This window comes from Rhinolophus hipposideros (assembly GCF_964194185.1).
Source record: "Rhinolophus hipposideros genome assembly, chromosome: 25".
Classification (NCBI taxonomy): domain Eukaryota; kingdom Metazoa; phylum Chordata; class Mammalia; order Chiroptera; family Rhinolophidae; genus Rhinolophus; species Rhinolophus hipposideros.
Window position 1 is genome coordinate 7548381 of NC_138071.1, and position 17477 is coordinate 7565857.

At 39.3% G+C, this 17477-nt stretch overlaps 1 protein-coding gene across 10 annotated transcripts in view; it reads right to left on the minus strand.

The window, feature by feature from the left end:
- TSPAN12 (tetraspanin 12) overlaps nt 1-17477 on the minus strand; it is a 101251-nt gene that overhangs the window by 6868 nt on the left and 76906 nt on the right. For all 10 annotated transcript variants that reach the window (XM_081038237.1, XM_081038236.1, XM_081038234.1 and 7 more), the window contains one exon: nt 14685-14828. In XM_081038237.1, the coding sequence (XP_080894363.1) occupies nt 14685-14828 (144 nt within the window). The remainder of the gene's footprint in view (nt 1-14684; nt 14829-17477) is intronic.

Here is a 17477-nt window from a genome sequence, read left to right on the forward strand (position 1 = left end):
GACAATGTACTTTTCAAGATTTAACAATTTGGTTTATTTTTGGTTTTAATTTTTTTTCTTTTTCCTCTCTCTCCTACCTGCTTCAATAACTTTGTTTTCTTGCATGCACACCTCACTAATCTGATTAATTGTTAGAATGTTGACTTAAAAGATACTGATTCTGACATCTGAATGCTGGCAACCAGGATGCAATTCTGGACTGCCATTTTTTGTCAGTTGACATATAAATCACCTCTACGGCTGGGTTCAAGATAACCATCCTGGAACAAACTGGACCCCAGGAGACGTGACATCCTGGACGTCAGCATCAAGAAATCATAGGACTAACACCTCCCTTCCTTTGTTCTGCTTCTTCTTGTGTACCTATAAAACCCCTTGACCATTCTAGAAATGGGGAAGGTGGCCTCTGTGATGACAGTCCACCATCTTCCTGGAATGCCAGCATTTTGAATAAACCTACTTTTCTTTCCACCAACCCTTGTCTCTCCATCATTGACTACGAGCAGCAAGCAGCCAAACCTGAATTTGGTAACATTTGAACCATATGAGTTCTTAGCAAGCATTTTCTTGTTGGAAACTGTCTTCTTAATAAGATGCACTGGTTCTAGTTCTGTTCTCAGATGATACCTTTTCCAAAAGGTAGAGAGCCATATCTGAAGCATCATTTTCTCTTTAATTGTTCTCTAGTCTAAATATTCTTAGTTCCTCCAAGTTTTCCAAATATATATACTTCATCAACTTAATGATCTCTTTTTGGGTTGCGCTGATTTTGTCAATGTTGCTTTGAAAATAATACTATTTAACTTAAAAAAATAGAAAATGCAATAAAATATTAAGACAACTAAGTGAATGGATTTCGATCCCATGAAAATAGCTTTTCAGGTACCCCAGAAGAGTGGATTTGGGAATGTAACATATGGCACATAGTTGGGACCTGGCGTCCTTTCAGCTCACTGGGCCTTGACCTTGAAGATTATCCCCTGTCCAGGTGGACAAGTGTAGTTTATTCAAAGCAAAAGTTCTAGTAGATTCCTCAATTTTTATAACAACACACCAGTCTTCTCACTTCCTCATTTAGTTTACAAAACACATAGATAATCCTTCAAACAAGACAAATTTTAGTACCCAACTTTGTCATCAGAATACACTAAATTATACTTTATGCTTCTTTATCAAGAACCCCTCAGAAAAAGGTATTATATACAGATTATTTTTAAAAAATGAAATCAATTGACATCTCTAGATACTTCAAATTATGTCCAAGTATCAAACCAGTCCGCCAAAATGTGCTACATTGGATTATATTAGCCTATGCCCTTGCATATTATTTTCCATTAAGGTGTAATTTAGTGACATGTACTAAAGAATATAATAAGAAATTGCTCAATAATATTTGTGAAAAATAATATTGAAGATATTTTCTTAGGTAACTTAGAATAGTAGATTAAAAAAAATCCCAATTGAAAAAAATACTTTAGAATTTTGCTGGCTTTGAAAAAATAGAATATTTGATTCTAACATTAAATCATGCAAATGGTTATATCTCTTTTTTACCTGGGCTTTCAGAAAGCTCAGAGGCAAACATGAAACTCCAGAATCCCATTTGTCTTCATATTAAGCATGTCTAATTACTTTGTTCTAAACCCTGACTTTCCAATGCCATTTACATTTTATTACTAAGTCATTGTATCTTTCTTGTGCACTGCATTAAATCCCTTATTTAATAAAAAAAAAAGATAGAGGGTGGAAATATATAAATACAAGAGCAAATCTTTCTATACTACACACAATTCAATATTTCTTTGAAGACTCAGAAGGCACTGTAGAAACTTATAGCATATTGCTGAGTATTAGTGATTCATTTACACAATTACTTAATGTTAAGGATTAACTTTCCAAAAAAATATTCCTCGTCTGGAACAGACAGTATTTCCCCAGATTTCTTTGTATAAAATAATTGTCCTCCTCAGCCATTCTCCAAATTCTTCATAGAAACAGGATTTATGGTCCCCTCTGCATCATGCTCATTGAAGTAATTCAGTCGGAACACAAGTTGTGAGTGTATTTTAAGCCAATCAAATGAGGTTTACACTTTTCAGTGCAAACTTGGATACTTTTGTTAAAAAACAAGACACTATGTCTAGAAAAGAAAAATATATAGTTGTGTCTCTATATAACCTATTGTACTATTCATGGGTATTTAGTTGCATAAATAAACATTTCTGTTAAGTTGGTCAAAAGAGGAAATAGAAATGTTAGAGTTCAAAACTGCATTCCATTTAAGAAAGGGTTTTATTCAGAATAGGAAAGAACTGAATTGCACTTACTGCTTTTCTCAAAATAAAATACTTTGAGTTGATTTACCTTAATATGTTTTCTTCCTAAATAAAGCAATGTGAGCTCTACATTAGTAATTCAGATAAGTCAAAGCTATGAATAAGGCATATCAGCTAACCTACTTTACTTGCTGCAATACTAAAATTCTGGTCAATTATTCATTCACTGTAAATAATAACATTACGTTTTCATTAGAGAAAAATTACTAATTCATACAATTCCTGGAATCTATTTGAAGGCATGTCAAGATGCCTCATTTCACTTGAGGAAATTACACACTTGACATTATTCTCTGATCAATCTCCAAAATGACTGTCTAAAATTGGAAGAGCACCCATGACGTTTCGGTCCTTAGTATTCTCAGGCCACATCAAAGAATTAGGCAGACCTCATGTGCTTATGAAATAAAGTCTAAATAAAATTTAGGTGCCATACATATCAGTATGATATTTTTATAATTGATTTTTGGCAATAAACATGACTGTTAAGTTGGAAGTGCGTATGTTAATGATCAGGTAAAATGTAGAATCTTCCACCTTATTTCTTCTAAAATTAAAACAATTGACTCTTGGTAGTTCATGAGCTTTACACAAATCAGACCATAAGTTCTCCACTGACAATCATAAGCTCTTCAGGGAAATAAATGTCTCCTTTAAAAAAAAAATTAAACAGCAAGTAATAAAATTCACTGCAGGACATTATGTTCTCTTACGAGTAAGGTTAACTAAATCCATGCACAGGAACACCTGTAGAAAAAGTCTTCCTATATCTTAATAATGACAGGCCCTCATATCTCATTTCATCCTCACAATTTACCCCCATTAGATAGGCAGAATCATGAAATTTAAAGCCCGCATTTACTGAACATTTTTCAGTTCTACCAAAAACAAAACAAAACATTTATAAGGAGACTAGAATCAGAAACCCAGAAGGTGTTTTTGTCCCCGAGGGCTGTTCCAGCGAGCAGCAGGCATTCCTTGCTTGACTGAGCAGAACTTTTACAAACTACTCATTCAGATAATGTCTCTCATTGGGCCTTTTTGTCCGCCTAAATGTATGTCTATAAGAAGCGAGAAGGTGTGAAAACAAGCCAAGAGGGAAACCACATGAAGTCCCCAAAACCTTGCCCTGCAAATCTACCTTCAGAGAGCACAAACATATGTAATTAGAAAATGCATCCTTTCCCATCATTACAAGCAAAACTAGAGGCGATCTGGCCAGCGAAAACTAATCATGGATCGCTAATTTTTTATATACTTTAATAAATATATTAATAAATTACTGTTGTTGTTAGCCACCGTCATACATTGAAGACCTGTGTTTATTATATGCAAGTGGTTTGCTAAGGGTTTCTCATTAAGTAGCTCTATCTTTGGAAGACTACCATGAGGTAGGGACCATTATTATCTCACTTCGTAGATAAGGAAATTGGGGTTTAGAAGTGAAAAAAGTCTACAAATGCTCAGCCTTCCCCTCATCATGTATTCCACATCTCAAAATGTTAGTGTCTGAAAGCATGGACTTTGGAATCAAACAGATCTGAGCTCAGTCACTGAGTGGCTCTATGATACTGGGTTAGTTCCCTAGCCTCTCGGGGCCTCGCTTTTCTCATCTGTAAAATGGAGATAATAATACTGTACCTTCAGAGAATTGTTTTAGGGCTTAAATGAGGTAATGCATGTGAAATATTTGCTCACAGATCTATATAAATATGTATCCCATTTTAAAAATTCAATGTGTACTTTTCAATCTCTGATTTACTCTAACTCTCAGCTATTTCTAGTAATAGATACTGCAAACAGGCACTATTCTAAGGATTTTATTTTTATTTTTTACTTTTTTAGCTTTTTTAAACTTTTTAATTAAATCGTTTTGGGTGACAATGGTTAATAAAATCACACAGGTTACAGGTGTACAGTTCTGTATACACCATCTATATATCACATGTGTGTTCACCAGGCAGAGTCAGTTCTCCTTTCATCACCATATATTTGACCCCCTTTATTCTAAGGATTTTAAACATGTTAATTCATTTAACTCTCTGAACAACCCTATAAAATGGGTACTGTAGTAATCCTCATTTTACAGGTTCAACCTCACCAAAAAAGGTGAGAAAAATGAAGCACAGAGAGGTTGCAAATATGCCCAAGGTAACACAGCTAGTAAGGAGCAGATCAAAGTTTGAACCCAAAGAGTCTGGCCTGGGAGCCCATTCTTAACCACTGAACAATGCTTTCTCACTTAGGAAAACTCATTCCTAAACACCTCTGCTTCTTTGACTTCTAGGACATTGCTTTCCATTTGTTCTCTGCCTACAGTTGGTGACTCCTCCTCTGCCCTTAAGGCTTGCCATTCCCCAACTTCTGTCCTTGGCTGCTTACATCACTTCATCTCTCTGTGTGGTCTTCTTTCCTCCCATGCATTCATTGCCTCATATACACTGATAACCTCTGTAAACTGTTAGTCCCCCAACTCATCCCAGTCTGTGCTCCATTTCTTCATAGTAATTCATGTAGTGTTCACAGTGTTCTAGCCAGAGACTACATTTCCCAGCCTCTCTTGCAGCTAAGCATGCCACATGAGCCCTCTGCAAAGGAATGTGACAAAGGGGATGAGTGTAGAGCTTAATGAATTGGATGTGCTCCTTCCCACTTCCTCCTTCTCTCCACTGACTGAAACTGGAGAAAAATAGGAGCAACTTTGGAAGACAGATATTTAAAATGTGAAGCTGTTTCATCATCCTGGGCCCTGGATGAACTTGAGCAGCCGGGCAGCCTGGCAATCTGCACCAGCTGACTGGTCTATGAGAGAGAAATAGACTTTCCTTATTGAAACTTTGCATTTTGAGGTAGCTGTTTCCCTAATTAATACACACAAGATCCATGTCTCTGGCTGAGTTCTGTCTCCTGAGCTGCATATTTCCTACTGGGTTTCTGCACATGGACTACCTGACAGGACCCTTAAACCCACCATTTTTAAAGTGGAACAATCAAAGCCAATCTCACCCAGCAATAAATGCCTTCTTCATCTATCCGGGGTCCAAGCCCAAGGCAAGTGTCCTGGCAGCTTCCCAGTCACTCACTTCCCCACAGTCAATTCATCACGTAATCCTGTTCATTCTCCCTCTCTAATATCATTCATTTTCATTCCCTCCTCTCCATCCTGAATGGCACAACCTGAACTCCAGCCCTTACAATCCCTCACATGAATTACCTGCAGCCGTCTCCTACAGATTTCCCTGGCTCAAGATCCATTTTTCCAACTCATTTTCTACATGCTGATATAACGATTGTTGAGCATATCTCTAAAATTGTTACTGTGTGAGGTACTTTTTTTCAGGTCAAAATATTATAAAAGCTTTCATATCAGTAAATTCTAAAGGCAAAATTTGCAAGTCTCTATTAATAAAGCAAACGGAAAGTTGTTTGAATAGTGAATAGGTAACAGGAAACTCACAATTGAACTATGTGGAGAACAGGAGTGAAAGAAAAGAATGCATTTGTATACCTGCAGAAAAACTGGCAGGAGACATCAAGGCCTGATTAGATCAAGTGAAGCCTGAGGATAAAAGGATTCCCCTCACCCCCAACCAAGCCCAATTGCCCCTTCAGGGCTTTGAATGATAAAACAGATATCACCCCAAATCAGAGTCCACCTGATCCCAGCCAGCAGTTGCTGAGGAGATAATGAAGTCAGCAGAGAGGTAGAATGGTGTGTCTTTGACTTCACATAAAAGAACCCTGAGAATGGAACTTCTTGGGGAGATTCCATCTAAATAACCAATGAGCCTGAAAGCTGCCTACTGTTTACTCTCTGGGCAGGAGATTGTGTGCTTTTAGCTGAGAATGGAGCTTCATTATTACTAAATCAGAATCCCACGACTACTCTGTCCTAAGCCTTCCTTTCATAATAATGCCTCAATTTTTGTAAACACCTTTGCCTTTTTTATTTGGCAACTACTCACAGACTTCTGTACAAAACGCACGCATTACCAGGTCCTACGGGGCTCTTCATAACCCAGCACCTGCTGGTTCCACCTGGCTCTCCCACCGTGCTATCTTGCTTTCAGCTCTGTCTTTGCACCAGTACTCTTTGCTTGGAATGCCCTTTTTCAGCACCTGGCTAACACCTGCTTATCTTTCAAGATTGGAAGCCAGTAAATCCCTACACCCTTTCTGTGATCCCTTTGCCTATCTCAAACATAAACTCAATGGCCAATAAGGACTGCCTACCCTATGTCAGGTTCCTCCTCCTGCTCCAGTTTAAGATCATCAAATTCCTATCTCTTATTCTAGCCACAGATATGAGGATCGTTTTTATGCAGATCTGACTACCTTTAGCTTAATGCAATTAGCCAGTGCCTGGCCAGGGGCCTAAGCGGCTACCTCTCCCTTCCTGCTTTGGACTTCTAACACTTGTACCTAATTTTGTTTGTTTCCAGGGTGGCGATTTACTTGGTTCTAAGAAGAATCCCACTAGTCACATGAGAGCAGAGTTACCTGAGAGAAAAATAATCAATCTCATAACTATATAGAGCTTGCCAGAAGGTCGCAATCTCCACCATGTACTTTTGTATCTACAACACTGTCAAGTCCCTACCTCTGGCTCAGAAATGCTGTGGAAATATTTATGCATTTAGGTTGTTGTGTGTGAAAATTATAAAATAAAAGTTGTTTCTATTAGTCAAAACAGACATATAGTTTTGCCTCACCTTTCCAACTGGTCAAAGAAGATAGCAGAAGAGTGTTAACAAAAAGTATTGAGGGCTAAGAGGCTGCAAAGAAAAAAAAATGTACATGGACAATAAAACAAAAACCATTTGCCAAAGACAGCAGGGTACAAAGGAGGTGGGTTGGGACAGGACCTCCTATCTGGGTGAGGACTGAGTGTAAATTCCTGACTCTCAGCTCACAGAACATGTAACATGTAACTGAGAGAATAAAACTCTCAAACAACCCATCCTACATGATTCACCATGAGCTGACCCCACTTTTAACCTGAAGGAGCACCCCTACGTGTCCATTTACCACCTGTGAGCACTGGAGACCTATATCTGTTTGTCATCCTCTGGGTTCTTTGTCCTGTAAGCCAGAGAGAAAGATCACATCCCTTCACATCCACACTCCCTGTCTTTCTCTATCTCTCTACTAGTAGATGTTTCCTGTTACTCAAAGAAGAAATAAACAGCCATCTAAAAAGGAAGAAATTGTTTGGGACAAAATTATCTGTAATAAAAAAATTATTAAGAGTATTTGAGATTCAAACCCAACACCTCATGGAACATAGAAAGACTAAGAGTCAAAAGGAAGTGTCCCAAAGGCACATAGCTGTGTGGAAACCTCTCTTTCTAGTCCTTATATAAACTTCTGTAAATACTATTTTTCTGAAGAAGCAGTCAATATCTTTTAACAGTGGTCTTTCTCCTAACTACAAAACTAATAAATTTGTCTTTGGGGCTATACTTACTTGCCTCCTTTTCCCTATTTATTTTGCATTTTCAGTTGGTATGATTGAAGTGGGGCCTGTTTGTGAGCCTGTTAACTTCTATTCATTTTTCTTGAGGTGGCATACGGAGGATGAAAATGCCATTTTTAGTCCCTTGGAAGAAGTTTATGCTTTGTTTACTATCTGAGCTAGCAGACACTGCCACTATTCTCTACAAGTGTGGTTCTTCACACTTCTAGGTATGAGACGCCAAGGCAAGTTAACGAAAGCTTTGGATCCTTGTCACTGAAAACATGCACATGCAATATCAAAAACAATTTCAGCAATGTCATGTTCCCAAGCGTGAAGCCCATCTGGAACCGCAGAACCAGCTCACAATGATCCTATCCTGTTTAAGGAGGTACTGCGTTACCTTACATCATGTACCTGGAGCATGAGCAGAGGAGAGATATTTGACCTCCAGCTGCACCCAGAACCAAAGTCTCACACACATACAGACACACACACACACATACACACACACACACACACACGCGGAACCAAAGGACTGGAACATAACTGGCACTTAACCGATACTCTTTCAGACTCTGAGGGTCCATTGTCCAGAAAGATCCGGCGTCAACTTCCCTTGACCATAAATGGCCAAGTTCCAAGGTCCTCCAATTAACACTTGCCCCACCAACATTCCACATATCTTTTCCCCCTATACCCTTAAAAACCGTTAATCTTGCCCAGCAAGCACGAAGGATCTGAGGCACCACCAGGCCTCTCAACTTCTCAGTGGCTCTTTCTTGATAAACAAATCTTTCCTGATTCCAAACCCTGACGTTTTGAGTTTTGGCTTTTCGAAGCATCAGACACACAGACTTTGGATCAGTAACACAACAAGCAGTGCACAGTCCTGGGCAGGAGGCTGGCAGGGCCTGCTCTACAAAGGCTTTTTGTCTACCAGCCTTTGTGATTCTTCTTTCTTTCTGTTTTTCGTCTCCACCTCAAGTCTGGACGCAGAACTCTATTAACTGATATGGTGGAAAACTCAGCAGATGAGACAAGGAAGAGATGCATGCGACACCTGCGTGTTACCAACCAAAACCCTGAGTGTGATGCTTTGCTGAGGCCAAGTCTCAGCAAAGCATGGGACAATGTGGCTGCACAAAGTACCCCAAAGAACAGGCCAGTGAGCAGTCAGGTACAATTGGCCCAGGCCACCGCTGGGTGGGCTTAGGCTCGCAGTACCTCGAGGCTGAAAAAATACTCTTCAACAGATCCTCACATGGCTCAGCCCTTCTCATTAATTGTTCTCAGTTCAAATGTCACCTCCTAAGACAGCTCATTCCTACCCATGCTATCCTAAATAGCTCCCTAACCAATAAAGCCATTCTCCAGCACATGGCCCTGTTCAGAGTCTTCAAAGTGTACATGACCCGGAAATTATTTTTAGTGCTGTTTTTCTCTTGTTAAATGTCTGTGTCCCTAACAAGAATGTAAATTACACAAGAAGAGAAATTTTTGTCTGCAGCATTTACGACAGCACCTGGAACCCCGTAGTTACTCATAAAACATTTTAAATGAGAAAATGCAATGGAACCAAATTGATGGTCAGAGATATTTTCATCTGTGATTTTTAAATGTATACTTTCATACAAATATGTAGTTCATTACGGATATTGGAAGAACTGTATGCCAGACCCACCAATATTTCTAACGGGAACGTTTCAAAAATGTGCAATTGTTGCTATATTTCTGTTCTGTCATTTTTCACTGGTTTCAAATGTGTCATGAAATATTACTGGGTCAGGGACCAAGCAGGCCACCGGATGGTTGAGAATGATTTATTTCCTTGATTTCAGATTACTGAAGAAAGATTGCAGGAAGAAAGCCAGTTCTTATCTCTGAGCTTACAGAATATGAAAGATAAAAGGGACCTTACAGTTCATCTAGTCCAGATTCACTCTTAATTTAAAAACCCATTCCACCCACCAATGACATGGTTATCTGACCTTGACTTTAATATTTTTAGAAGCGAGACACTCAGTATTTCACAAGAGAACTCGTATCACAATTGGACAGATTTTGATGAGCAAGGTCTTCCTTCTGTTGATTCAAAATTTCCTTCCTGTGACTTCTGGCCTTTGGAACCACAATGGGTAAGCCTAGTTCCTGTTCTGAATGATGAACTTTGAAATAGTTGAAGACATCTGAAATATCTCCCATTAGGACTCACTACTTCAAAGTAAACATCCCAGATATCTCCAACTGGCCCTCACTTGTTCCTTTTTCTAGCGCCCTCATCTTCCAGGAGGGTGACCTCTGGGCACACTGCAATTAGGAAACACGTTCTCCATCGCAAAGTAGAATGAAGTCTTATTTTCAATGATGGATTTAATTGTACTTTTGCCATAAAACTACTAAGTGATCCACTTTTGTACGTTAGCTATGCATATCAGTATGCTCTATAACATTACCAATATAAGCATCCATTATGAATTACAAATGCAAAAGCAGATTACTCTGATATAATGAACCTCCATCTCTGCTGGAATTCTGTCTAAAGAAACATTTCCTCACTGACAATGCCGGCTTGCTATTGAAAGTTGTTTGATGAAAATATGAGTAAAAACTTTTGAAATAATCTGGGCCATCAATTTGCATGTGCACAACAGTGTGGCTTATTCCAATCTTAAAATTCATGGAACAAGCAATTATTGACACCCTGAGAGTAAAGCATCCCATTATAAATATTTGTAGTGGAAATAATATAAGACAAACAAGTAAAAATAAATTGCGTTCTACAACAAGAAAACTTTATTAAATGTTTAACTGAATGCTGTTCAACATAATAAAGTAAAACTTTACTCAAGTGAACTTTATATGAGGTGAAGACTTTGTGAGAAGATCTGGTAAACTCATGTTTTATCATTCTCATGATCAATATTGGTTCCAATCATATTGTCAGTATTAATCACTAAAGAAGGTAGACATTATTATATATGTTGTTGTAGCCCAATAACTTCTCCTATTGACTTGCCACTCCTAAAAACTAACAAATGGATTAATTGCGCACTAGGAAAGCTGATAGCTTTCAATTTACATGTTTACACTTTTATCTATACTGTAATCATCAGTATTTTTTTAAACCTAGTGAGTTATAATGTATTTGAATATACACATTATGTCTGCATTGAATATTATGCAATGGACAGGATTTTAACTGTTGCACTTGTCAGCTGGCCATCCATACTGCAGACACCAGCCAATATTCAGCTTTCATCCAGAAAACGAGATACAGCATAATCACTGAGGAACTCAGAGACACTGACCCAACAATGTCCAGTATACAACACCTTGTATATTCCTTTTTATTCAAAGTCAAACATTACTAAATATAATAGATTTAAAATCATAATATCCAAACACAATGCTTCCCAATAGTGTGAAGCACAACTAAAATTATTTTGATTATCTTTCAAAATAAATAACCTGAGTTATTCAGTTGTTTCAACAATTCTTGTTACATGTGTTGAATTGTGTTCCTTCCAAATGTGTGTGTTGAGGTCCTAATGCCCAGCACCTCAGCATCTGATCTCATTGAGAAATATAGTTGTTACGGATAAAATTAGTTAAAATGAGTCATACTGGAGAAGAGTGGGCCCGTCTTCCAATATGACTCGTGTCCTTATAAAAAGGGGAAATTTGCAGACAGATGAAAACATGGACCACATACCATGGGAAGATAAAACAGAGAATGGGATGATGCTTCTATAAGCCAAGGAACACCGATGATGGCCAACAAAGCACCGTTAGCTGGGGGAGAGGCAGAGAACGGGTTCTTTATCACGGCCCTCAGAAGGAACCAACCCTGCTGATACCTTGATCTCAGACTTCTGGCCTCCAGAACTGGGAGACAATACATTTCTGTTGTTTGAGCCACTCACTTCATGGTACTTTGTTACCATCTTCATTTTGGGGGATTTTTTTATTTTTGCTCTTCTGATTGGATGTTTTCTGCTGCGTTATCTTCTAAATCACTGGCTCAATCCTCTGCTTCATTTAATCTACTGTTGATTCCCTCTAATGCATTCTTCATTTCAGTTATTATACTCTTCATTTCTGACTGGTTCTTCTTTTATGTTTCCTACCTCCAATTTTATGTTTCCTATCTCTGGTGAAGTTCTCCCTGAGATTATTCAGCATTCTTATAACCAGTGTTTGGAACTCTGCATCTGGTAGATTGCATGTTTCCATTTTATTTAGTTCTTTTCCTGGGGCTTTGTTCTCTTCTTTCATTTGGGACAAGTTTCGTTGTCTCCCCATTTTGGCTGCCTCCCTGTGTTTGTTTCTATGTATTCAGTAGGGCTGCTGTCTCCCAATCTTAGTTGGGCAGCCTTATGTAGGAGGTGTGCTGTGCGGCCCAGTGGTGCAGTCTCCCTGGTCACCTGAGCCGAGTGCTCCAGGTGTGTCCCTTGTGTGGGCTGTGTGGGCCCTCCTGTTGTAGTTGAGCCTTGGTTGCTGTTGGCACATCAGTGGCAGGGATTGACCCTCAGGCTGTTTGGCTGTGAGGACTGCCTGTGGCTACGTTGGAGGACCTGCTGTGGTGATGGGGCTGATCCTGTGTTGCAGGATTTGCGTTAGCAGGGCTCTGGTGCCTACGCAGTATGTCCTTTGGCTGTGTCATCTCCAGAGGCACGCTGGGTGATGCTCCAGTTTGGTCTGAAGCTGGCCACCAGGTGTTCTGGCCTCGCCAAAGGCCAAGTTCTGCTGCAGCCTGTGCCCTGCCCGGGCCACCTGGTATGAGCCAAAAGTAATCTGCTGATGGCAGCCAACCGTGCTGGATTTAGAGATGCCTGGGAGAGGCCAAGCGGTGAACTGAGACCACCTGCCACTAATGCTGGGCTTGAGGCTGCTCAGCAAGAGTTATGGGACGCGGTGAAGCCAGATGCTGCTTGTTTGACTTTATGAACATTTGAGAGATTTTAGGAGAGTCTGCAGCATGAGCCAAGATAAGCAATTTTTATGGGAAAGCCACTGGAAGTGGCATGAGTGTGTCTGTAAGTTGGGTGGAGAGGGCGTCTCAGGGAATCACCAGGAAGGGGTGAAAGGCATTAGCCACGTTAATGAACAGTCAGATACAGTGGGCGCCTTTGCACACTGGAAGGGGGCGGGTTCAACAAAAGAACAATGGCTTCTGCCAGCACTCCTGTCTCAGAAAGCTGCCCCTGAAGGCAGACAGTACAGTTCCTCCCAGTATCTCCCTGGCACCTTTCAAGCTGCTGGCCCAGTGCTGGAGCTGAGAGTGAGTGAGTCTGTCAGCTAGTAAGTGCAGGTGTGGGCCCTTGAAGAGGAATGCCTGGGACTCTAACGGCCCTCGGTCTTACACAGGCACAATCTCTGCTCATTTTCACAGCCAGAAGTTATGGAGACTTGTCTTCCTGGCACTGGAACCCTGGGCTGGGGAGCCTGGTGTGGGGCTGGGAGCCCTCGCTCCTCCTAGGGGGCACCTCCACGGCCATGATATCACTCCCAATGTTTAATCACCACACATGGGTGTGAGAGCAGTCTGTTCCATGTCTCTGCCCCTCCTTCCAGCCTCAAGGTGGCTTCTTCTGTGTGTCTTTAGTTGTAAGACTTTGATTCAGTTAAACTTCAGGCGATTCTCAATGACGACTGTTCTGTAGTTTAGTTGTAATTTTGATGTGGTCGTGAGAAGAGGTAGTAAAGTGTTTACCTGCTCCACTGTTTGGACCAGAACTCCAATCCTGATTAGTTTTGTTTTAAAGTTTTGTTCCTTACTGCTATACTGTGTTAGTATGTGTGCGTGTGTGTGTGTGTGTGTGTGTGTGTGTGTGTCTCTGTGTGTGTATTATATTACATGCAGAGGTTTTCAGCAGTGCTTTGTGGTACCCAGGTACTTGACTAGAGATGTATCTTGGAAATGATTCCAGCCCCTCAGCCTGAGCAGCTTCCTTACTATCTGATTTACATTTTGAGCTTCTATTCTATTCTATTCAAGACTGCAATAAAAATTTCTGTAATGACAGAAATGTCTTATATCTGTATCGTCCAGTACAGAAGAGGCTAATCCTGACAGGCTGTTGAACACTTAAAATGTGGTTTGTGCAATTGAGGAAATAAAATTTTTATTTTATTTCATTTTAATTTAAATAGCCACATGTAGCCATTGGCTACTAGGTTTGATGGTTTAGTAGTTCTAGATTTTAATTTGAAAATAGGATTCCACTACTAACAAAATTTGAAAAACACCACTAAAAATGAAGAAATAGGAAAACTGGTAACAAAGGAATAACTGACAGATTAATAAACTCTCCCAGAAAACACAAATATGCAAGGTTCCTGGGCATGTGACACTTGAGTTTAATTCCAGTGAGCATCTGTTCATTAAATCAGCTAAAACTGATCAGCTAACATCACTGATCATTAGCCAGCAGGGGGAACTGAAGAGTAGAGGCCAGTATTTTCTCTGGAGAGTGCAATTTCCCCCCCTCCCTACATTGTTTTAATCTATGTGGAGGCCCTAAAATAGATATTCAGGAACTCCAAACTACGTCTTCTCTAATATCCAGAGTTAGCTACACACTCTGCCTGTGTCTGTTTTCAAAGGACCCCTAGGAAGGGGCAATAGAACTTGATTCTAGACAACACAGTTTAAAATCCAATTAATTCTAAAACCTAGTCTTTCCCAATTTTCTTTGTTAAAATGTGATTAGTGTTCAGCTTCTTATATTGATTTTTAACTTTATTCTGTTTCTCCACATAGCAAAGAAAAAAAAATTAAGGCCCTTTGTATTTAGACAAAAGAGGAAAATTCCATTGGAAACATATTGATTCTTTACTTCAGTCGCTGTAAGAAAACTAGTATCTGTAAGTTAACTACGTGGCCTTACCTCCTGATAAAGGTCACTGAGATCCTCCTGGTGGGCCTGTTTAGAACATCCTGGGAATTCCGTTACACAACAGGAATCTGGGGGCCAGTCCATTTCTGTCATTTCCAACCAGTCAGTGAAATACACCACTCCACAGCACTTGAACTGCAAAAGAATGACTGGTCAGGCTCAGAAATTACAAAAATATTCTCTTAATTTATAGGAGATTCAACATTAGATTTCTTAATTTTTGTTTTCAACCCAGAGGTAGATTCACTTCTGTGATCACCTAAAGATATATGTGTTCATTCTATACTGATGACCGAAGTGTCGTTAAAGGCCTCCATGATGGAACAATTCTGAACAAGAATGCCCGTAACAGATGAAAACAGATCAGGCATGACGGAGTCTCCTTCCCCAACTGTCAGGTCCTCTCTGAGTGATTATATAGCAACGGACTTAATATTCACAACTAACAAGACAAGTCGCTGAAAGCTTGTATTTACCAGTAAGCCCCCAGGCACTAAAGAGTAGTTAATGTACATGTATCTGCCTACTTGCCAGTTTCATCACTTAACAAATTCAAATATTAGATTAGAAGTTTATGTAATCTCCATAGAAAGACTTGTTGACGAAAGCCCCCACCACAAAGATTACCAGACTTGGATTCATTAACCAGTAAAATTTGCAAAACTTTTTCAGGTGTAAAAACACATATTAGGCCAACAAAATGTAATTCAACCAAATGAGATTCTTGAAATACACTGTCACAACTCTATCACCTTAATCTCAGAAGAAATGAAGTTCCTTCAGCTTTCATAAAGCTAGATTTAAGAAAACCAATTATGTCTTTTTCCTTTTTGTCTCACTTCACCAACGATTAGCAAAAATTTCCTCTGGTCAAAGTTTTGATTCACTAAACCTTGTAAATTAGGTTCAGAATAATTAACTATGAGACTTTCCTGTCCTTGGGTAGACGAGGGGCTATTCCATCATATAGTGAAAAACAAGGACGATGTGAAGTCACTGAGAAGAACTCTGTCCAGAGTCACTGGCTGTGCAAATCATTCTGCCCAGCAGATCAGTCTGTGCCCAGGACTAACACTGAGCCATAAAATATCACAATCTACCCTTTTAAAATTCAGCGAAAATCCACTTTAAATAATTCTGAACTTCTCGTGTAAAATTAAACAAGGAAAATACTAAAAAATGATTTTATATTTTTCATGTGCCTAAATAGCTGATTTTTTAAAAGAAAAAAAAATCACCTTAAGACTGTTCTAAATGAATTACTGAACACTATGAGTAATACTAAAAATTTCCGAGAAACTTTAAAAATATTTTTAGTATTTTCCTTTTATAAACTTATCCTAAAAGCCATGAATATACTATAAACATCACAAATTAAGTCAAACATAACCTGACATCACATATTTTATGTATTATTCGGTATCCATAAAAAAATACGTAGTAACAGATTTTACTTTCTAAAAACCATAAACTATTACCTCTCCAAGTCAGTCTTTTAAAATTCTTGTACCCAGAGAAAACCTACTTTTCTCATTTCCTAAGGAGATGTGTTTTTCTATGCTGATGACAGAACAGTTCTTGGAACACTCTAACCCCATCCACAATAGAACAGCCCATTTATCTGGCCTTGTCAGGAAATGAGGTGCTCCACAGAAATGACTTTTCCAAATAACTTAAGCATATCACGTTCAGTGCCAAACATTTTTTTTTTTAATTTTAATAAGTCACTGAGGTATTTTTTCCTTTTTACATAGTTGTTTTTCTTCATCAACAGAAGATACTGAATTGAAACTTTTCCTGAAAACTCCCTGAAGCAAACCGATTATTACGGTACATATGACTATGGGCTACATCTCCTTGTAGTTTTTCTGCCTCCTTTAAAATCGCATCAAGATAGGGTCGCTCTTGCTAACATGGCATCCAACTTAGAAAATACCACCACAATTTTACATATAAAGAAACTGAGACTCTCATGGGTCAAGTAACTGGCCAAGATCACAGAGTCTAATTATTCCTAAGACTGTATACTCCAACCACTATGTTAAAAAAACAAAAAAAAAAAAACACATTTTTTAAAGGCAGTGTTTTTTTTAAAGATATTAAATAAACATTACTAGGGCTTAAGTGAGAGTCCCCCGAATTGAGGGACAGGCACAGAACCGCACTGAATGACAGGTCAGGAAAACTGGGGCTTGACAATGTCACTTTCAGAGGCACCATTTCTTTTGTAAGAGGAGTGTTATAGCTGAATTGTATGTGACCCCAAATTCATGTTGATGTTCTGATCGCCAAAATGTGAACAGATTTAAAGACAGGGTCTTTACAGAAGTAATTAAATTACGGTCATAAAGGTGGGCCCTAGTCCAGATGGCTGATGTCCTTCTAGGGAGGGGAAATTTAGACACCAACACGCACAGAGGGAAGCCAATGTGGAGACACAGAGAGAAGACGGCCATCGACAAGCCCAAGAGAGAGGCCTCCAAAGAAACCAACTCTCCACATCCTGACCTCAGACTTCCAGCCTCCAGAACTCTTAGAAAATAAATTTCTGCTGTTTAAACCACCCAGTCTGTGGTGCTTAATTATGGCCACAGCCCTAGTAAACCAGTACAATGGTATTTAAACACTCTTTCGGGATGCCCAGAGAGCTTTACCACCTCCTCTACGGTGAAATAAGCCTATGACAAAGAGAAGGGAACTTGTGTAGCAAATCTAAAAATACGTGTACTATCATCCGCAGTGCTTGTACATTGTCTGTGGAGGTGAAGCTCCTTGTCTTACCAT